The 23,634-nt window shown below is 44.8% G+C and overlaps 1 protein-coding gene across 1 annotated transcript in view; it reads left to right on the top strand.

The window, feature by feature from the left end:
- The first annotated feature begins 20,821 nt into the window (after nt 1-20,821).
- SLC6A5 (solute carrier family 6 (neurotransmitter transporter), member 5) overlaps nt 20,822-23,634 on the top strand; it is a 56,411-nt gene continuing 53,598 nt past the window's right edge. Inside the window, exons 1-2 of the mRNA XM_012643491.1 lie at nt 20,822-21,097; nt 22,520-23,053. Of these exons, the coding sequence (XP_012498945.1) occupies nt 21,095-21,097; nt 22,520-23,053 (537 nt within the window). The 5' untranslated portion in view covers nt 20,822-21,094. The remainder of the gene's footprint in view (nt 21,098-22,519; nt 23,054-23,634) is intronic.

Genomic DNA, 23,634 nt, shown 5'->3' on the forward strand with positions numbered 1-23,634 from the left:
CTTTTTGCCAACAGAATCCTGGAAATCCCTTGGTCTGAAAGAAGGTGGGTGCAAGGCCTGGTCCAAAGGTGGGCATAGAACTGATGATTTGCAAAAAGAAATCAGTATGGGACATCTGGAAAGGTTTTCCCTTCCTGATAAGAAAGGAATGCAAGCAAGAACTCTCAGCCCCTATGCTCCTCTTCTTGTCTCCCCAAGAAATTGGTTGTGAGATCTGGACCTACTGTAGACCAATAGGAGAAAGGAAAGAGATGTTGACTAGACCTTGACTTCTTAGGTTCTCTGGGCCAATGCTAGAAACTGCTTCCCACCAGACAGTTTGTTATATAGAAAAATAACGCCCTCTTTGTTTATGCCACTGTTGGCTAGGTTTCTGTCACATGCAGCTGAAAGCAGTTATGTTGGATACACCCACGTTTCCCAGGCTGTTTGTCCTGCAGGACTGAGCAAAGTTACCACCTGGACCAGAGTAGAGAACTCTGTTCCTCTACCCTATACACCTGGAGCTTCTTTCTAGCTAGCTAACGGCACTAGCTCTGAAGCCAGACTCCCTAGGTTCACAGCCCAGCTCTACTACCTACTAGTTGGTGACCTTGAGCAAGTTGCATATCCTCTCTCTGCCTCAGTTTCCTTATCTTTTAAATGGAGATGAGAATATTATCAACCTTATCTAATTGTCAGGGATTAAATGACTTAATGTACGTAATATACTTTATACCTGGTTCCTAATAATCATTCAATTAATATTTACTGTCGTTAACACGAGCTTCATCATACTCTTATCACAATAGCCTATTAGTGCCCTTCCGTGGTAGATCATAAACTTAATGAGGGGAAAGGCTGCATCTGTCTAGTTTATTGCTATATACTCAGGAATACCTGGCCTAGAGATATGCCCAGTAAATGTTTATTGAATGAATAAAGATATTATCACATAATGTGAGCAGAACATGGAAAGTAAAGCAAGTTAAACATTAACCCAATTGGAAAGGATTTTTTTTTTCATATAAAGCCAATGAAGGGAGTTAATAATCAGCAACTTACTGAGTTCTAGAAGGCTACGGCAGGAAAATTTCCATTGTTGGCTCAAAGGACAAAATACCCATGTGCTTATAAGGCCTCAGGCTAGCTGGATTCACTCAATCAAGAAAAAAATCACCTAATCAGCCAAAAGATACTCCACAGTCAGTGCTGGGCCAAATGTCCATAAGCATTTTACCTTGGCCTTGTCCAAATCTAGCCTTCTAGAGATGGAGTCTGTAATCAAAGATAGGTTGTGGAAAATAGCAATGAACCAGAGTGTGCCTATTTGAGATAGCCATTCCTCTAGTATTTTAGTTGTTTCATATGGATTGATAGTGCTTTCTCTTACCATTCACGGTCAGCAGGGCAAGTTCCACTCTCTGGGCTGTCAACTCATGCGAATCCCTCAACTTACTGGGAACCTCATGACAAAGTTATTCTGTGTGTGTGTATGTGTGTGTGTGTGCGTGTGTGTGTGTGTATGTGTGTGTGTGCGTGCGCGCATGCATTCGTGTAAGTAAGGAAGGAAAATCTAGCCCAAGAATGATTGCATACCACTATTTTCTGATGAGTGTATGGTTTTATTTCCTCCTGTCTGACAGGTAAGACAGGGCGGAGTGCTCCCTGGGTCTTCAGAAAGCTTCTACCATCGATCTTCATGATAATTCACTTTCTTATCTCTTTCCTTTCCTTTCACCTTGAGCAATTATGGCATCTTTCTCTGCAGAAGCTCAGTAATTGGAAAACTGGTTTACGAATCTGGTAACTTTTGAGTCCCTGAAGATTTTTTTCTTATCACACACAGAGCAAAGAGAAAGACAAGAGAAAGGAAAAAAAGTATGTATTTTATTGATATCTAGAAGGATGAAAATTGATTTTATTTAATATTCCCACTTTTACCTTTCAAGAACTTGAAGAAGGGCACAGAAATTTGATCATTTAGATAATTCAGGGCTAAAGCCATATCAGAGATTTTTAAAATGTATTTTCAATAGCCTTGTGGTCTCTGTGTAGACTTTAAAGTGCCTTTGCAGAGGGTGTCAGCTCCAGGGATCACTCCATAATGAAGAGAAATAATAATAATAACAGCAACAATAATAATATTGGTAACAGCTCCCATTTACCAAGGATTGTACTAAGCGCATTACTTCATTCACTGCACCAAATCCATGAGGTAGATTCTATTATTATCTCATTTTCAGAAAAGGAAACTAAAGCTTAGATTAAAAACAATTTTCCAGGGGTCATGGAGCTAGTAAGTAGAACTGGGACCCCAAACTAGGTCTAACTCCAAAGCCCACACTCTAAACCACTCTGTGAACTCATGTAACATGGTGACCAGTATAAGAATCACCTTTAGAGGTTATCTGGACCCATTTCAAAACTGCCCTCAGGGCCGGGCGCGGTGACTCACGCCTGTAATCCTAGCACTCTGGGAGGCCAAGGTGGGCGGATTGTTTGAGCTCAGGAGTTCGAGACCAGCCTGAGCAAGAGCGAGACCCCGTCTCTATTAAAAATAGAAAGAAATTAATCGGACAGCTAAAAAATATATAGAAAAAATTATCCGGGCATGGTGGCACATGCCTGTAGTCCCAGCTACTCGGGAGGCTGAGGTAGAATGATTGCTTGAGCCAGGAGTTTGAGTTTGCTGTGAGTTAGGATGACACCACGGCACTCTAGCCAGAGCAACACAGTGAGACTCTGTCTCAAAAAAAAAAAAAAAAAAAACTGCCCTCAGTTTTCTCAGGGCTTCTCCCATCTAAGTACTCATGATTTGAGAAGCCTGGTTTTGATCAACGGGGTAGCCACAAACAAAGAGTATAGATGGGGGTGCAAAGTACAGTTGGTACATGTACTTTGTTTGCTCCAGAAGTATTTGTAAAGACAATGTAATTAGGCAGGTATTATATTTATCAGCACTTATTTTGGGGGCACTTCATACATTTATCTTCACCCGTCTGGCCACTGTAGGCATTCCAATTTGCAGTTCCTATTTCAGAGAGAAGGAGATTCAAGAGATTATTTAGTCTGATGCTTTCAGTTCATTGTTTTTTTGTTTGTTGGTTTATTTATAGGTTATGCTATTGTTTCCTTGTACGTTTTATATCTGAGCAACTATGTATCAGTTAGCTTTCCCCAAGTTATGTTTCAGTAACAAACAGTCCATCAGTCTTAGCAGCTTACAACAATAAAATTTTATTTCTTGCTTAGATTATATATCCTTTAGGGGTTGGCTGTGGCTCTGCTCCGTGTTCTCTTCACTTGGGGATACAGGGTGAAGGGGCAGCTCCTGTATGGGATATACTACTGTCATGGCAGAAAGAAAAGGCAGACAGAAGAACCATTTGATGCCTTTAAGGATTCCGCTTGGAAGTAACAGATCATTTCCTCTTATATTTTCATTGGGCAAAGCATGTCCCATGGCTGAGCCTGATGTCAATGGTATATCATTCTCTATGGGAGAAAAAGCTTGAGGAGGGCCAGCTAATAGTCTGAACAAATAAAACAATCTTCTGAATCTACTTCCTTCCAGTCTTTTTGTTAAAAAAAATTTTTATCTGATCACCTAATTAATACATGCTCACTATAAAAAGTTAAAAAATACAGACAATGTGAAGAGGTAAAACAATATTCAGCCCATCTCTTATCTTCGCAGTCACCCATTGTTAACATTCACACTATTTCCTTCCAGTCCTTGTGCTGAGTTTTCTCCTTACATGATAAGATCATACTGTAGGTTTTTATTGCTTAATGCTGAAACTTAAGTATTTTCCGTATCATTAAAAATGGCTTTACAATACTTTATTCTATGGCTGTACACCTTAAATTACTTGATTTCCCCATTTTTAAGTTTTGTTATAATTATGTATCCTTGTGCATAAAATTGTGTTTACATTTTGGGGCATCCTATTTGTTGGAAGAGACACCTAGAACATTAACCGCATTCATTTTTCAGATGAAAACTCAGTAGTCAAGGAAGAGGGGTGCTGAAATATAGTATGGTCAAAAGGCGAACAAATACCAAAAGAGAATTGGAAAGTAACTACTACAGAATTTAAATATGCGGCCCTTCTCCAGCCTTTGCCTGCTCCTTGCAAGGCAGGGTGATGTCAACACCAGCCATCAATATGAGAGCTGCCCTTTGTTTCTAACCTTCCATGATAATTAAGTTCTAAAATCTTCATTAAACAAATATGCCCCCAAACCCTAGACTTAATTATACTCCCTAGTAACTGAGAATATAGGGTAGAAAAAAATGAATATCTGGTTTCTTACTGTGTGTTAGGGGGAGTTTGGGATACAAAATCTATATTTAAAGAAATTTCAAGATTTGCCTGAGGGTGTCAAGTTGATACATAAAATCAACCATTGCACAGGGCAAACAATGATCATTGCAGTCTACTCCTTACCCCTATCATGTGGAAGTAAGTGGTTATATGCTGAGTTGGGAGGGGCATGACATGGGTGAGAAGGAATCTAAGAAGCGATTATAATTTGGGATTTGCAAAATCTTTGAATACCTCTTGGAGTCGGACCTGGACTGGGATGTTATGGTGGTGCTAAGGATGCCAGGTGACCAATAAATTCTCCCAAGATCTTGACAAAGGGCTGAAGTTTTCTAACTTAAATTATATTATCCTCCAGAACTTAGAGCCCATAGCCTTAGTTGTTGGAGTGGGGTGAGGATGGGTCCCAGGCCTCAAAACAGAACGGCCTGCCTAAAGGCACAGAGCTAGTCAATGGGTCAATTACTACCTCTTTTCCTCTTCTATTTGCCTATATATCCTCCCATTCCAAGTGGCTGTGATGGATATTCCAGCCCATATAATTCTCTAGCTTCCTTAGACACTTGTTACTCAAAATTATTCCATGGAACCCCATTGCCATGAGATGTAGGCCAGTTTCCTTAAACTGGCATAAAGGATACTTCTTCACCTGGTACCACCTGTGTTCCCAGTAAGTCAGAATATAAATACTGGCTTGAGAAGGGGCTATGGTGAATTCTAGAATTATAAAGAGGACTAGATTAATAAACGTAACAGAAGCTACTAACAGGATACTTGCAGGTCACTGGGCACAGATGTCACCACAAATTGTTCAGGCAGTGCTTTGTCTTCGCTTCGGTGTTCTGGCACCAAACCACCATGTAGAACTCCAGTAAGCTTGCAGGGCCCCCTGGAGGGCTCCCCTGAGCTACGGAGGCCCCCTGGGCCTGCTGTGCCTTTTCCCCAGTGCCCAAACATCAATCTTCAATCCCTTCAGTGGGACTTCATGGCCCCAGATGCCCAGGCCAAAGAAGAGAACGTACATTTGTTGGTTTATTTAGGCCACCAAATTCTACCCCTAGCAAAAGTGACCCTGTGAACTGACCTGGAATTTAAACCATCCAGATCCATATCCTTCTATTGGGTTGGAATAAAAAGGAAGAAAGTGGGCAGGACTTCCATTTTTAGACACCGATGCTTAGAAAACTGGCTGCTACAGAATCACAGGAACCCTGTGTACGGGGCTTCCTGAGCTACCTCTCCTATCGAAACCACTCTTGCTCTGTTGACTGCTATGGTTGCTGGGTGCTCAGACACCATTCCTCTTCTTTTAGTAAAAACACCCCAATTTTCCCTTCAGAAACCACAACTCCACCCTTTCTGCCCAACAGCTGGGCTGGGAATGGCCCCATTTCCCTTCCCTGCACCAGGCCTGGGCAATCAATATATCCTATGTCTGGCCACAGCGACTGGTTCAGAGACGGGACCAGGACCCAAGTTGCTGGAGTGAGACACAGTTGAGGCCTGTTTGCGGGATATTCTGAAAGGTGTAAGATCCCTCTCTCTGCTGAGATTGCTAGAGCTAGTCTGTTTCTGTTCTTGTAGTAAAAGGAACACCTTGTATATATAAAGGCCCTTCCCCACCCATAAAAACACACCCCTCACTTCCTGCCTGTCTTCTCCATGAGTCTGTGAGTGCCTCAGAGCAGTGAGAGTATCAAATTTGCCTCCATCTGCCCCTGCACAAGTTCAGCATCCAGGTATTTCACACGTTTGTTAAATGGATGAACTTGGAGGCCTCCCAAAAGACCTCACTGTTTGCTATGAACACAAACATTGAACAAAGCCTTACTCTCTCTGGCAAGAAGTTGCTGAAGAAGAGATGGTGTCCTACGGGCCACATTCTTGCCATCCTTGATGCGGTTCAACCTCACTTCACTCTATTTTATGTACGAGGAAGCTGAAAGATAATAGACAACATTTATGGGAGGCAACATGTATAGGAGAATTTTGAGATGGTGAGATTATCCTGGATTATTCAGGGGGCCCTAAATGAAGCCAGATGTGTCTTTATAAGAGAGTGGCAGACTGAGGATTTTCACACACAGAGGAGAGGTGTGTGAAGACGGAAGCAGAGATTGGAGTGATGTGACCCCAAGCCAAGGAATGCTGGCTGCCATCACCAGTTAAAAGAGGCAAGGAACAGCTTCTCCCCTAGAGCCACTGGAGGGAGCACAGCCCTGTGAACATATTGTTTTCAAACCGATGAGACTGATTTTGGATTTCTGGCATCCAGAACTGTGGGAGAATAAATTTCTGTCCTTTTAAACCACCAAGTTTTTGGTGATGTGTTACAGCAGCACTCCACTTCCAGGAACCGAAATCTGTATGAGTTTCTCATGGGGTCGTTGGGAGAATTAGATGAGTTAAAACATGTGAAGTCCTTAGAACAGCGCTTAGAACAGTAGTTGTTTTTTTGTTTTTGTTAGTATTATCATTATTACAGGCATGGAATGTCTGTAGGAAATAAAACTCTGCAGGGGTCCTTCAACAGGGACACATGGGTGTTCTGGGATGAACTATGAATTCCCTGAATTTGTGTGTAAAATTTGGTGTAATTAAAGTATTTTTATTATATATTCGTATATAGTAATACGCTCATTTGTGTACTTGTGGGATGGGGTGTGTACTGGTTTGCAAGGGTTGCGGTAACAAAGTATCACACACTGTGTGGCTTAAGCAACAGAAATGTATTGTCCCACAGTTCTGGAAGTCAGAAGTTGGAGATCGAGGTATCGGCAGGACTGGGTTCTTCTGAGAGCTGGCAGGGAAGAACCTGCCCAGGCCTCTCTCCTTGGCTTGTAGATAGTGTCTTCTCTCTGTGTCTCTTCACATCATCTTCCCTTTAAGAGTGTCTGTTTCTGTGTCCAAATTTCCTCCTTTTATAGGGATACTAGTCATATTGGAGAAGGGCCCTAATGACCTCATTTTACCTTGATTACATCTGTAAAGACCCTGTCTCCAAATAAGGTCACATTCTGAGGTACGGGGGTAGGACTCCAATGTGTCTTTTTAGAGGGACACGATGCAGTCCTAACAGTGTGTATTTCCACGGTTTTCATCAGATCTCAAAAGTATCCAGTGTGCACGCTCACACGTGCATAGACACACTCATTCATAAAGATTAAAAACCCTCTTAAAGGACTAAAGTTCAGACTGTGGGCAGCAGTTGGATAGTTTTGGGGAGGGACTCCCAGACCCCTAGATTCTCATCTCAATAGGCAAATGCCAGCTTTGCTTTCGCAGCCTTAGAGCAAGCTTGGAAGCAGACGGTTTGTTTGAAGGCGGTGCTTGCAGTGAAGCAGCCCAAGCTGCGGAATGTCAACCTGCTTTGGCCTCTGGGCTCTGTGTTGCCCCAGGTAACTCATTCAACCTCTCCGAGACTGTTTCTTGGTCTGAAAAACACCACCTGCCTTGAGGCTATGGACCTAAAGTGCCAAACTTGGTATCTAGACCCTAGTGGGCATGCAAAGCGCTGGTCTCATTACAGGTGGGGTACAGTGAGTAAACACATACTCTGCTCTGCCTCAGGGAGCCCAGCTAAACAGCCGCACAGTGTAATGGGGAAGCAGTGGTGACTCAAGCACTGCCCTCAATGTGAGACAGAAACTGCTTTCTTCACGTGCGTGACCTGGGCAGGCCAGGCTGACAGAAAATGGCTTTCAAGAAAAATGGCTCTTTGGTCTTCTAGTCAAGCAGGGTGGCTGAGGATCCTTCAACTGGTTGCATGGACATTGCATCAGTTTGACAAGTGGCTCCTTGCTCCCACCTGGGGCGGGCTCGGTTCGATGTGGTGTGGAAGGTCCGGTGTGTTAGACAGGGTAAAGTCTAAGCTACGGTAACAAAGAGACCCCAAGTGGCAGCAGCTCAGACTAGATAAGAGTTTATTTCTCTTTTATGTCATAGTTAGGAGATAAGAGGGGATGGGCTGGCGGGTGGGCAGCCCTGCCATTCTTAACATGTGGCTCTGACGGGTAGGTCCAAAGCGGCGCTTCAACATTCCTCACCCCCGCCCCCCGCCAACAGGAAGTGGGGGAGACACATGCTCACCAGGAAGGGGGGCATATGCTCAAACTTTTTAAGGGCAAGACCCTGAGGACACACATCGTTTTCGCTCATATCCTATTGGCTGGAACTTAGTGACAAGGGCTCGCCTACCTGTAGGGAAGGCTTAGACATGTCATCTTTAACTGAATTGCCACGTGCCCAGCTCAACTCAATTGTTATGGGAGAGGAAGAGAACAAATGATGGGGGTGCAGCTAGCAGACTGTCACCCCAGCGCATGGGATCTTTTTCTCATTCTGGGCCCTATCAATGGCCCTATCCTTAGCACAGTGATCTTTTTGATTACGCTCTTTTTTAAGAAACACCCACCTCCCACACCCCCTAACACACACACATACATGGACACCTGAATAATTCAAAACTGACCTGTAGGCCGTGAGCAGTGGGGTAGTTGAGATCCAAGTTCTTAGGACTGCATGGTATTTCACAATTTACCCAGCTCTCTCCATTCCATTATCTTATTTCATCTTACCCTCTGCTCTGAAAGTTAGACATGGCAAGATTTATGATCTCCATTTGACTCATGTAAAAACTGAATCTCAGAGAAGCTAGTGATTTGTCCAAGGTCACCTGATACCTCATTTAGGGCTATTTCCATACAGAGCCAGGGAAAAAGACTAGAAATTGGAACTCAATTCAATTGGAACAAATTCATTCATTTTTATTAGCAATTCTAGGAAAGTGGTGATTGAACATAGTTGAAAACCAGGAGAGAAAATATACTTTTCTCAGGCATCTTCCCACCTTCTAGCACCTCTCTTCTGACAATGCTAAACTCCAGGCATGTCATGTTCTCGTCTGGCAGCCAAAATCTCTCTACAGTTGAAGACTTTCACAAAAATGGCCTGGGATACAAAATTATCTATCCATTTCTCTCTTCACTAACTGAGGATTTGGTTCATGGTTACTGCAAATGTCACCTAGGTGTAAAAAGAAAAGCAATGTAATAAAGTTTGCACCAGGATGCAAATGTGTAATTAGTTATTCTAGGAGTAGGTTAAATTATAAAAACACCATGGTTGGGATAATAAAGGGATTCTGAATTGGTGGAAGCTCAGAGTGGGGAAGGCAGAGTAAAAATTTTTGTGTTTGGAAAGTTCTTTTGGCATAAAGCACTCCATCCATTGCTGCTTGCTTGGTGGGAAAGTCTGCCTTGAAATAAGGTTAAAGGATCATAGCTGCAAGCTAACATTAATTAAGCACCTACTATGTCTCCAACTTTCTCCTGGACACATTACCTGCATGACCTGATTGAAAACTCATAGCAATGCTGTCAGTAAGGGGTGATGGTTCCCATTTTATAGATAATAACAATAACAGCTACATTTTGTTTAACATATATCAGGAATAAGATAAGATATGAAATTTCACAAGATTAAATAAATTGACCAAAACCATATAGCTTGTAATAAGAAATGGAATTCAAACCCTTAGCTCTATGATTGATTCAAAGTTAGTGCTCTTTTTAACATAGCTTCCTTTGATGCCTGAAGTTCTACCACTAAAACTTTTTTCTCTGGGCAGAGGCACTGCTAGGGATTTCACATATTCATCCTCCCAGTGCACTTTTAATCAAGCATTGCTTAGGAAAAAAAAAAAGATTATAAACATATTGAGGCTGGACACGGTAGCTCACACCTGAAATCCTAGCACTCTGGGAGGCTGAGGCTGGAGGATTGTTTGAGATCAGGAGTTCGAGACCAGCCTGAGCAAGAGCAAGACACCCACCCCAACAAAAAAAAAAAAAAATAACCCAGGGGGAAGGGGCCGGCCCGGAAGCCCAACCAATTGGGAAGCCGAAGCAAGAAGAATCGTTAAACCCAAGAAGTCCAAGGTGCCCGGAACCAAGCCGAAGCCAACGCAACGGAACCCCGGAGAAAAAAAAAAAATGGCCCAAAAAAAAAAAAAATATTGATTGATGTATTTTATCCACAGTTGACCCCTTGAACAACGAAGGAATTAGGAGTGCCAATCCCCCATGCAGTTGAAAATTCAAGTATAACTTTTGACTCCCCCAAAACTTAACTAATAGCCTATTACTGACCAGAAGCCTTACCAATAACATAGACAGTTTATTAACACATATTTTGTATGTCATATGTATTATATACTGTATTCTTACGATACACTGAGATAGAGAAAAGAAAATGGTATTAAGAAAATCATAAGGAAGAAAAAATATATTTATTATTCATTAAGTGGAAGTAGATCATCATAAAGGTCTTCATCCTCATTGTCTTCATGGTGAGTAGGCTGAGGAGGAAGAGGAAGAGGAGGAGGGGTTGGTCTTGCTGTCTCAGGGGTGGCAGAGGTGGAAGAGCTGGAGGAGGTGGGAGGGGAGGTAGGACAGGCAGGCACATTCAGCGTAACTTTTATTGAAAAAAATCTGCATGTAAGTGGACCCGTACAGTTTAAACCAGTGTTGTTCAGGGGTCAACTGTATTTTTATGATATATATATATTCATATATAGTAAAGTGTTCCCTACATATGAAAGTGTTCACTAAATATTAAGTAAAAAATGAAGTTATAAAATATATGGATTCCAGTATGATCCCAGTTTATGATGAAAAATGCATAAATAGACATAATCTGGAAGGCTATTTATCAGTGATTATAACCTTACAATAAGATTAATGTTCAGAATTGAATGTCTCATTTATTTTTATTATTTATTATTTTGTCTGTCCCCTCCTGCACTCATTCTGTAACTGATTTACTGATTTACTAAATCCACCCTTTATTTGGGAAGCTGCTTCCCTTTCTCCAAATGTTTTTTTAAATTTTAATTTAATTTAATTTTTTAGAGCCAGGGTCTCACACTGTCACCCAGACTGGAGTTCAGTGGCATGATTATAGCTCACTGTAACCTCAAACTCCTGGGCTCAAGCGATCCTCCTGCCTCAGCCTCCTGAGTAGCGGGGACTACGCGCATCACCACATCTAGCTCGTGCGGTTTTGATGAAGCTTCTGTTCACAGCATGCTGCCCCACCATGCCTAAGAAATAACATGTGACCAGGTTTGGACTAATCAGGGTACTGTGTGGTTGGTCTAAGGAGTGGGGAAGAAACAAAAAGTGAGTGTAGCAGCTGCTATCAGTGCCCCACCGCAGGTCTCTTGGGCCCACCTCTGAGTTCACCTGCGGTCATGTTGGACAATTTCTGGCATGCTGACATCGGCCCACCTCAAGCAACCACATCTCTCTGTTTCTCTACCTGAGACCTTTTCCCAGTGCTATGGAAACTTGCTCAGCCCAACTGCAGATTGCCCACAAGGGCTGAGGATCTAACACCCTCAGAGACAATCCTTGGCCAGTAAGGGTTAGGATTCTGTGGACAAATTGCCCCCTAGCCTGCCTGTCCCCTGGAGGGAAAATTCTGACATGTGTTCCACATGGTATGTCAGAGGGACCCTAGTGGGCCCGAACTCCAATTGTCCACTCATTAACACACTCTTGACTGACTTTTCTCACTTCCCTTGCTTTCTCACTGGTGCTTCCTGGGACCTCCTCCCAAATAATCTACCTGCATCAAAGGCCTTGTCTCCTTTCCCAAAACTTCCCAAACTGGAGTAGAGATGTACTACTTCCCCTTGGATTATGATCTATAAGCATGGAAAACCAGAGCTCTGGGTGACATGATTATCTGCAGCGTGAGAGTCTGATAACGTGTGACAGATAAAACGACAGAGGCCAAGACTCAGAGAGAGGATCCCGTTGCTGTGGCAGCCCACCCCTGAAGTCAGCCACATTTTGACCTTGACCTATTCATTACTTAGCACCTTGAACTTTGACTAGTTTTGAGTAGGGCTTCTTTGTGTCCCTCGCAAACAAAAGAGTCAGGATGAGATGGGATTTATTTTTTTCTTTTTGCTTATTTTTTTCTATAATGGAATATAAAAGACATTGTAATGCCAAAAAAATGACAGAATACAGTTCTAAGTAAAAAGAAACCTTCTAGACATCGTCAACAGTGTCACCTTGAATTGCTCATGGGGGGAGGCACAGTCCACGTTTTTCTCTTAATATCAGTGAAACCAGGCCTTCGTGAGACAATGGGCTCATTGAACCATGGTCGTCACAGGCAATCACACTCCCCAAATGCTCCCACTGTGGGGAATGACAGAGGGTCTTTCCTTTGTCGGCTCCACCAATCACCCAGACTTTCGGAATGGTTTGGATGTAGCTTCTCATTTGGCCCCAAAGCTGTGCCCAAGTTAATGACGTGGAAAAGCATGTCATCATCCTTATAATCTGCAGAAAACAGAGAGAGCCCTGGATCAGGCCTTCCCACTGCAGAGGAAGCGTTCACAAATCCTGCATGTTTTGACAATGTTTGTATTATTTCCCACAACTGTTTAATTAAATCCCGTGTAAACAGATGGGCTTATTTGTTTGGTCCTAATAGTTGTAAAATCTGGATATTGTGCATACTGACAATTACAAATATTTGTATTTACCAAGTAATATTCTTTCCATAAAAATTCCTTGATGTTAAAGTGAAAACTGATTTAATCTTTATGGAAACTGGTTTAATCTCTATGGCTTTTTGCTTGGATCCTTAATATCTTTTTGTAGCCAGTGGTATTCACAGATTGCTGGGCATCATTGGGAAGAGGAAAGAAAACAAACCACAGAGCACTGTCACCCTCTGCTCAGAGGTTGGGTACATCTGCCTACACAGCTCCATGTCTGTGTTTTGAGGCAGACATCAAAAATACTGGGCCAGATGAGATGGCTCCAATTCTCAAAAATGTGCAGTTTTCCATGTGTAGGAACCTACATTAAGAATCCAAATTAGAGATGTGAGCAAAGATATGTACAGAGAGAAAGATGTAGACTGCAGTGCAATCTATTTAAAGAAATTGGAAAAATTCAAATGTATAATAGCTGATTATTACATAAATTGTGGTATATTCATACCACGAAAATCTATGCAGCAATTAAAAATGATCATGTAGAATTCATGGCAATGAGGCAGAGCTATATCAACAATATACAATAAGTGAAAAAAGGCAGATTACGAAGACTGTGAATAGCATGATCTCAATTTTGTAAAAACAAAAACTATGTCTCTATACATGAAGTCTAGAACACCTTATACCAAAATGTTAATAGGATACATTTTTGGGTGAGTAGAAATATATATTTTTATGTTTTTCTTTGAGCTTTTCCAAATTTTTCATATTAAATACATATTATCTTTACAATCAGAAAAAAAGTCAAAATGAAAACTATTAAAAATAAAAAAATGTGGTTTAGCAAAGGCAGTAAGATGACATATAAGAAACTAAGAGGCTATTCTATGATTTTTTAAGTCCCTCGTTCAAAAATACTAAGTACCTACTGAATGTCAGTACAAGTTGGAAATACAGGGGCTCTAAAAAAAGTCATACCCTTCTGCCTTCAAAGGATTCACAATTTAGAACAGCACTGTCCAGCAGAATTTTCTGCAATGACATAAATGTTGTCTTCACTGTCCAATATAAGTAGCTGCTGGGCACTAAGAATGCAGTTAGCGTAACTGAAGAATGTAATTTTACATTTAATTTTATTTTAATTAATTTAAGTGTTAGTAGCCACATGTGACTATTGGCTTCTGTGGTAGAAAAGACACACATGGAAATAAGTAATTTCAATGTGCTAGATGCTGGAGAAGCACAGAGAGTGGAGATATTAACTCCGTTCCTAAAAAACCTCTGAGAGGAGATACATTTTGGGCAAAGATTCTTAAAGTATAGGTAGAAATTCACTCTGGGGGGAAAAAGCATTTCAGGCAGGTTCAAAGGTACAGAGTTTTGCTTGGGCCTGGCATTTTCAGAGGGGACCAAAAAAGACCAAAAAAAAAAAAAAAATTGCACATAGAGAAAAACCTGACAAAGATTTGGCCATCAAATCCAGGAATAAGCAGAGGTGTGGAAAGGAGTCGTCTGCATACATCTCCAAGGGTATGTGTCACGTTTCAGGTCATAACTTTCAAATCCAGTATCTCAAGATAGGAGGGGCTCTCCCTCTGTGCCAAGCACTGTGGTCAAAGATTTTATACACTTTTTCTTATTTAATTACCAAGGAAACTCCATTTTACCGAAAAGGAAGTGACACTCTAAAGATAAGTAACTGCCCAAGAACGCACAGCTAAGTGCCTGAACTTGGTTCAGATTCATGACTCATGTCTAATTCTAAAGCCCAATTTTTAGGATGTCATGCTACCTTCCACCCAGGAAGATGTTTAGAATGAAATAGAAACACCCTGAAATAGAATGTAGACCCTAAGAGATAATTTTAAAAGATTGATAGATCATTTCCAAGCTCTAATGGTGACATCCTAAAAGACAACTACCATAATGATTAACTAACTCTGGGTTTTCCATCAAAGATGGTAGACTGGGTTGGACTCTTCCAGGCTGTTGTTTGATGTGGTCTCATCCTGTATTGAATGCTGCAGATTATTAGAACCAACAGTCCCAAATTTGGTGCCAATGTCCATTGCTCCCATTCCCAATTTACAAGGGTGCCAACCAGTGACAAAATCACAAGGTCCTGAAGCTTACTAATGCTGTCTAGGAGTTCCCTACTGGTATAAAGTGTCTTCAATTTTTCAGGCCCTGCCTCATTCCTTACCATTGTACCTTTCTGAATCTTCTTCACATTCTGTTCAGTATCCTTGGTTAACTCCATAAACCACCTATAGAGTGAAACTTCCCAACATCTGTTTCGCTCTACTTGTGGGAATTCCTGCTAGGTTTGCCTGATGTTGAACTCAAATCCCTCCCCGCCCTTAACTAGGACAGCAAGAGAAGACTAGGGGAAAAAGGAACATTTCAGAGAGGAAAAAAAGAAAATCTTATTTACTAACACTGCAGACACAAAACATCAATTCTCTTATACTCCATGCATTCCAAATTTCCTATTTCCCCAACAATAAATATATTTGAGACCTGACCTCTCTTACAAGCCTTAGTATTTCAGGATTCAGGAACTCTGAGTAGATGGATAAACACAGAAGACTTATACTCGAAAGGAGATTACCAAGTAATTAACAAATGCACCAAACAAATGAACCAAGCAAAGCAGGGCTACCAAAAGAATGAAAGGAAAAGGGAAGAGAGGAAAGAGATGAACACATCATGTTTACCAGAAAAGCAATAATGTTGTCATCATGGACACATTAGACATCAGAAATTTTCAGTTTAGTATCATTTTAACTTAAATTATTTTATAGTTTAGTGTGCATTACAAGATGGGGGAGGGGACAGCAGAGCAGCATCCTATTTTCCAGGACTGTGTCCTCTGAAGGTCTTAATTATGCCCTGGTTCCACCCCAGCAGAGCTAGGAGATAGAAACACGAGGACTTCAGGAAGGAGGATTAGCCAAATATGGGTAGCTCGGATCATTAATTAACTGAATTCATTTTTCTGAGCTCTACTCCTCTGAGAAAGACAGTAAATAGGTATAGGGGTAACACTTCCTAATGAAAGGAGCCTGTCTGGTGACTATTCTCATTACCTACAGCAGTAGATTCTAGTGTTGAATTTTTTCTTTAAAAATGTTTACACAGTTTTTACATAAATTTATAAATAGGACTATTACAACCATTTTTTAAAAAAGTATAATCTTTTTCACCCTTTTTCTCTTTTTGCTTGGCTCTTCTCCCACTTCCTCTCTACTCAGCTCACATCAATGCTGTACCAGTAGTCTTAGTTGCTGGCTACTGTGTGTGCTTCCACATTTTACCCGAATACAGGCACACACACACACACACATACACACACACACACACACACAGAGACACACACACGGGGTTTTGGTTACTGTTTATTTTATAAAATTAAGATAGTATTATATACTTTAATGTGTCTGGCTTTTCTCAATACCATATAAAAATCTCTCTAATCTCTGTATGGCTCTAATTCATTCTTTTTAACAGCTACAAATCATTCCATGCTGTAGATATACTAATGATCTAATGTGGATATTTCTCTTTTTTTCCCCTAGGCTTTCACTTTATCAACTATGCTGTCATGGACACTCTTGTTCTGTTTTTGTTTTTTTTTTTTCCCTTGGGAAAAAATCCCAAAAATGGGAATGCCGGAACAAAAGAGAACAAAAGTTTTGGTTTTGCCTTGGTTTTTTTTTAAAAAAAAAAGCCCCCAAAACTTGGTTTCAAATTGCCAAGGAACCTGAACCCCCAATTTTCCCTCCCGGAACAAGAACCCCGGTTTCCCAACCAGAAAACAAGCAAGGGGGAACGCGAAAGAACCTGAAAGGCCCTTTCAGCCTGTCCTAAACTTCTCTGTTTCTGCACCAGCACCCACTGCCCTGTGTTTTGCTGCAGTCAAGTGAGAACTGTCACTACTGCTGACTCAGGAATAAGCGTCCTGCCTGTCTGAGTCTTGGAATTTTGGACCTGCATTTGCACACAGACTAGTTACTTAGCTGAACCACTGATTTCCAAGTATGGACTCTTCTGAAATGCTATGGTGGGGGGGAGCTTGTCTTGATTAGTTCATGTCCCTCTGATACTCCAGGTTCAGATAAGAAGTGACAGTGAGGCTGATTACAAAACTCCAAGCTTCTGTCCTTTATGGTGACATCTACCTTGATCTAAACAAAAAGGTGCCTCAGGACAAACTTAAAGCAGCTTCTGTGTTTGAACACTTTTCCAGGATGCTCCTAATTTTCTTATTAAGTGACCAAACCAGTGGAGAAGGGGAAAATGTTGCACAATGATCACCTACTTTGTAAGGTTTTCTATTCTGTGTATGTCTACCCATATTAAACCTTCTGGACCAGGGAGAGAGAACTGTTTTATTTACTAAGTCTGAGGGGCTTCAAACATATGATTCATCCACTGAATAATAACAATACCTTATTGAAAGCATACCAAGTAGCCAACCTCAATCTAGGCACATTGCATGAATTTTTTTCATTTAATCCTCAAGCTACCCTTAAGGTAGGTTAACTCTTATTATCCTTATTTTACAGATCAGGAATTTTCCCCAAGGTCACAGAGCTAGGAGGTGGTGCAGTCTGTCTGCAGAACCCACATTCTTAGCACAGAACAATACTGCAATGGAACTGGGCAGTAGTAGACAAGTGGGACAAAATACTGCATGGCTTCCTGAATGTTGGCAATGTCACCTGAAACCCACACTGAGCCCTCACATCCATCATCTATGTAAGTTTTAGGTGTTAACAGCTCCCATACTGACGGCTAAACACAGACACAGGCGCTCAATATTTCTCCTGTGGTGGGGTAGACAGGAGTCAACACAGACTGGGTCTCAAATCCTGGCTCTGCCCGCTTACCCTGGGCACATTTCTGGGCCTTTCTGTCAAATCGAGAATGCTGCCCGGAGGACCAGAGGAGGCTGGTGTCACAGGCGCCGGGCTAACGCCAGAGCAGGCGCTCATAAAACACGGGTTCCTTTCCCTCCTCTCTCCTTCCCTAGTGCGCAGGAGGGCAGCGACTTGAATGCGCAAGGCCGCCCTCTGGGCCCTCTCCTGTCTGGGTTGCAGTTTGCCTTTCGTGTCTTGGCACAAACACTGGCGTCAGGGCTGTCACAGGATGGCCTCTTTTTCAGAAGGTTACCCCCATACAGCCGGGTGGACACGAGTTTTCAAAAATAGCTATTTATTTGCTTATCTGCAAGGAAGGAGTGTGTGTGTGTGGGAGGGGGGACAATGTGATCGAGGACAAAATCAATTACTATTTTTCATCTTTGACAAAGTAATTAAGGCCATGGTGACTGGCTAATTCCGACCGAATGGCTGCGCGGTGATGGATGCGGATTTACGGCCTCCTCGGCTGCAGCGCGCGGGGCGATTATCACTCCAAACAGGCGGCTGCAGAGGGCGGGGGCGGAGGCCCGAGTGGAGAGGACGTGCCTTTTCTCTTCTTTTTTTTTTTTAAATACTGCGGCTGCATCCTCTGCGCTTCGCAGGCGCTGACACGCGCCCAAACGCACGAGGAGCTGCCCCGGGGCCTGGCCTCCTGCCTCCCAGCCCTCCCTCCCGGCCGGCGCTCTTACTCCGCCCGGAGTTGGCCTCACAGCGGCCCTTCCAGGCCCTTTGGCCCCAGACCCTCCCTCCAGTCTCCCCATGGCCCCTCCTCTGGAATCTTGCGACTGAAAGTGGGGGGAGGGGGAGAGCCCGAGCAGAGTCTCCGCCACCGCGCCCCCCCGCCCCCCGCAGCCTTCCCCGCGCGTCACCCGCCTCCGCAGAGTCTGACGCGCGGCGGGCCCCACGCGGGAACGCAAGTGCGCACTTGGTTGGGGAGGGCCAGCGGGCGAAACGTCAGGCCTGGGGACTGAGCGGGGGCACTGGGCGTCACTCATGCCCGGGGCCACAGGTGGGGGAGGCGAGAAGGCCAACAGGGCTCTGGCGCCTCTGCGCCGTCCTCCCCTCCCGCCCTGGCCGGCAACGTCTGTGCGCCCGGGAACTCAGGGAGCCGGGTGAACGCTCCACTGGCAGTTGGCCCTGTGGGGGGGCTGTTCAAATGCAAATTGGGAAACTAGCCAGAACCTTCCATAGTCGTGACTATCCCTCGTGGAAGTCGGCTCAGGAACCGCAGAGGGAGGCCTACACGGACCTATTGACGCGCATCGTGGTTCCGCTTGGGTCCGACCGTTCGCTGAAGCCAGGGTCTGGCAGGCTTGCCTTCTACAGTTCTCGCATCCGAGTCTGGCTCCTTCTTGGAAATTGGGGAGTTTCGGACTAAGCATCTGACAGATTCCCTGCGGCCGCCCCCATAGCACCAAGAGCCTAAGAAGTGCTTCCCAGCGCCAGTCAGAGCAAGCGCTTCTGCGGGATTCGCAGCCTCACCCATTCACCCGACCCTCCTCCAGCTAGAGTCCACCACGGCCTCACCCCTACCCCCTTAGCCTCCTTCTCAGCCTCGCTCCGTTTTCCTATCAGCCAGTCCCCAGGGAGAGCGCGACTGACCCCAGCGACAGCCTTGTGGGAGGTGGTTGGGATCTTCTCCAGGGTTTGAAAGCTACTTTCCGAGCGAGCCTCAGTTTCCCCAAAGGTTATTGCCAAGGCTAAACGGGATAATTTATGGAAAGCCCCTGCACAATGGTTCAATACTGAGATCTACCATAAAAAGCGGCCCGAAACCCGAAAGTCAGCTAGAAAGGAAGGTTTCCTCAGGGATCCTATCCATCCTGCCCCACCCCCCAATAACGCAGACCATGTGTCCCCAGCCAGCTGCCCTCGGAGCGGCGGGGCGGGAGAGCCGGCGAGCTGAGGCATCCGAGCACTCTTGAGCATATCGGGAGGGAGCGGGAGGGGACCCGCAGTGCCCCCAGCGCCCGCCGCAATCTGCCACCGCAGCCTCCGCCTGCGGCCGCGATGGCATTGTCCTCCTGCCACCGCGTGGGGACTGCCCAGCCGAGTGCGACGGCGCGGACCCCGAGGCAGTGCGCAGGGTTGCGGGCAGCAGGGAAGGGACAAAGTGCTTTTCGTAGCTCCTCATCCCTGAGGCCAGGGGTTCCCCGGTAGTCAGGCAAGAAAGAGGGGAAGCATTTTGCTGAGAATCCCCTTCTAGTTTCCAAAGTACGTCTTCTTTGTAAAGATGTTTTCCCTTTCTTACGATTTATAGTCATTGCTTTGTACCAACGGAACAGTCCATCTTTTTATCGCCATGGCCAGCCCGCGCCGAAGTACGGTTGTATATCCTCCAGCGGCTTCCCCGATGGCCACCCCTGTCCCCTGGTTGCTGGGGATCTCGATTTACAGGGTCTCAAAGGTCCCACGCTTCCAAATCAGGCTCTGGCGAGGTTTTATTCAATAGGCTATGATGGAAGAATGGATTTCCTTTGACTTTGAAAGTGGCCTGAGAACCAGGTCAGTGTTGAAAATAATTTCTTTTTTATTTCTTCTGAAACACTTTCAGAAGAGCTTAAAAAATACAATAAGAACAGTCAATTATAGTCGGGATTTTTTCTTGATTTTGTTAACAGATAAAATAGGAATGCAAATACTAGATCGCAATTTTTAAGCGCAAAACCCAGGATCCCTCCCAGACTGGTTATCTGGGAGTGTAGGGATGTGAGAATCAAGTCCACGGGCACACAAAGGTGGGTACACCCTTGGAAATGCAGGACCCCGTGCCTGCGCCAGTCATCACAGAGCTGCGGGGCTACTGCAGACCCTCACTCGCTTTCAGGGTAATATTGCAGAATCCCTGAAGACTGGGGGAGACAGCAATGAGAACTAGTGGAAAAGAAAGACTCGACAGTGATTTAAACACCCCTCCACTCCAGCCCAATCCACCCCGTTGGCGGCTGCGCCTTGCCTTGGGTGCAGTGGGACGTGTCCCTCCCATGTTTCCCTTAATTAGGAGGAGGCAAACTTCTGTCGTCCCCTCCCGCTGGTTTCGGTTTAGTAATCAGACCCACATGAGTCACGCCAAATACGCAGCCCCCTCCCGCCCGAGGGACAACTGGCCAGCGTACGAAAGGCTGTTGTCCCTTTAAAACTCGAATCCAAGGGGGTAATGATTTATCAAACTTGTATTATCAAGAAAATGTCAGACCAAGGGCACCTTGCTTTGCACTGACGCAAACCTGGCCTTTCCCAAGGAGATATAGAAAGCGCCTCTCCTGCCTGAGCCAAATCCAGTCTTGTCAACAGCGGGTTTTACCCTCTACCGGTTCAATCTGTTGCCTGTGTTAGACATGGTGAGTGTTTGCTTTTGTTCTTCCAAGAGGAAAGGGGGCTGAGGGGTTAGGGAGGGCAGATTCGTTTTGGATATTTCTTTTTGAAATGTTTGTGCATTGGGGGAGGGGGCCGGGGAGGACAATTCTTGAAGCTGTAGGTATTTGTACTTGAGACTGTCACCTGAGGTCCGACAGAGGTTTCCTAAGCCGTAGAGCTGAGAGGTTGGCTGGGGCTCCCAGAGACCCGATTCCGGGTACTGTCCTTGGTGCTGAAAAGCTGATGCCGGTGCAGAGGCGAGTCGTTCTGGGTCCTTGAGGCTATTGAGACAAGAATGCTGGCTGGTGCCGAGGTACCTAGATTTGTTACAAATTAAGGAGTTCTGTTCTGTGCATTTGTGAAAGGGGCTTAGACGAGAGGTGTGCAGTTGAGGTGAAAGTAATAGGATTATTCTTACAGTATAATAATAATTATTGGTGCTAATGTTTAGGAAGCCCTGAAAGATGACTCGAGGGGGGAAAGCGAATGGAATAACCACCACTGGCAGTTCTTTTCATTTGAAAGTCAATTGGGAGAAAGCAAATGAAAATTAGTTTTGAGTTTTGGTCCCCAAGCAAGGATAAGCTTGTAGAAGATATTAGACTCCTGTTAATAGTTATTCTAAAAAAAACCAAAAAAACAAACAAACAAAAAAGAACAAAAAAGGAAAACCAAACAGACAAAAAAACTTTGCATGTTCTTCTACATGTCTGGAAATCAGGAAATGATGCAGGTTGTGTAAGATAACAAACCCAGTTACTACCTTGTGTGTTAAGTGGCATATTACTGTTGTCATGGGGTTTTTGTTGTTGTTGATATTTTGATCGTGATTCTTATCCTTGTCTTTGCTACCTTGCGGGAGGAGGTGGGTTTTGAAGCGCTGAGACTGGCACAACCGATTTGGCCTCAAGCGCTGGCAGGTGCCAGGGCATCAGCTTTGTGGCCACAGCTTGTCTATCGCTGGAAAGAAAGAAAAAAGGCAATGTGCATTGTTGAATGACAAAGGAAATGGGGCGGAAAATTAAAGAATCTTTCTACAATGGTGATGGGGACGCCGGCACCCCACAGCTGTGATGTGAAATCCAAAGAGGACGGGGAGCTCATGACTCTGGGGCTATTTCCACCCTCCCCCTTTGCCCCTCCAAAATACATTTCTGCCTCTTTTCTTAGTTCTTCCTCCACCAGGGCAGGAATATTAGCTTCTTTATGTCACCTGGTTATTGATGGGACGGGCAAATTGAGAAATACTAATTAGTCTTTATTGGGGAAAAAAATTCAGAACCCTATTTGCTCCCCCAGATATTGTGTCTGGACCTGAGTCATGAACGTCTCCGTATGGAGATACAGGTATTTTTTTTAAAGCTGCCGTGACTTTGTTTTGCACGAACTCGACATTGTGTTTGCAGGATTGCAACGGTACCAAGGAAATGAGTAAACAACCAGCCAACAGCCTGGAGGCGGCGGCGGTGCCGGGCCACTCGGACGGCCGGTGCGCTCCCAGGACGAGCCCGGAGCAGGAGCTTCCCGCCGCCGCCGCGCCGCCGCCACGTGTGCCCAGGTCCGCTTCCACCGGCGCCCAAACTTTCCAGCCCGCCGAAGCGCGAGCCTGCGAGGCCGATCGGCCAGGAGTGGGGTCTTGCAGACTCAGTAGCCCGCGGGCGCAAGCGGTCTCGGCTGCTCTGCGGGACTTGAGCGAGGCACACGGCGCGCAGGCCGTCCCCTATTCGGGGGCCGCCGGGCCGGGCAACGCGCTGCACTGTAAGATCCCGGCTCTGCGCGGCCCGGAGGGGGATGCGAACGTGAGTGTGGGCAAGGGCACGCTGGAGCGGAACAATACCCCTGCCGTGGGCTGGGTGAACATGAGCCAGAGCACCGTGGTGCTGGGCACGGATGGAATCACCTCCGTGCTCCCGGGCAGCGTGGCCGCCGCCGCCACTCAGGTAAGCAGGTTGCGTTCGGACCGCGCGGAGTCCTGCTCTCCTGCCGCGCGCAGGAGGCGAGCCGGGGCCCTGGTGGGTGCACGTGTGCTGATGGGGAAACCGGTTGGCAGTGCCAGGAGATGGATGCGGGCGGCAGCTTTGGGGCTTCGGAAGCTCGCACTGCGCTGGGGTCGCCAGTTCAGGGCTCGAGGGCTGCAGTGACCCTGCCAGGGGGGCGACGATCTGCCCCTTCCCAGCCTCGGTGGTATCGGGAATCTGGGTGCAGATCCATTAAGCAGCTAAGGCAGATAGATTCCACTCCTTTATGCAGATTCGCCTTCCTGCCCATGACTGAGTCTTTTCTCTTTTTAAAAAAGTCCTAATTTTTTTTTTAAAGAAAATACACAAAAAAGCCAGACGGTGGTGGTGGGTGGGGAGCAAGGATAGTTTAAGTTCTGTAGCCTTTCCACTGCCAGTTACCATCTATCACATAACCCATCTGCTGAGAAGCGGTTTACATGAGGCTACTGAAGCTTAGGCTTCAGGGCCTGTCGTTTGCCTGGGCCCTTCCAAAATAAGTATCTGATTTTGCCATCATAATT

Source organism: Propithecus coquereli, unplaced genomic scaffold (genome assembly GCF_000956105.1).
Source record: "Propithecus coquereli isolate 6110/MARCELLA unplaced genomic scaffold, Pcoq_1.0 Scaffold198, whole genome shotgun sequence".
NCBI lineage: Eukaryota > Metazoa > Chordata > Mammalia > Primates > Indriidae > Propithecus > Propithecus coquereli.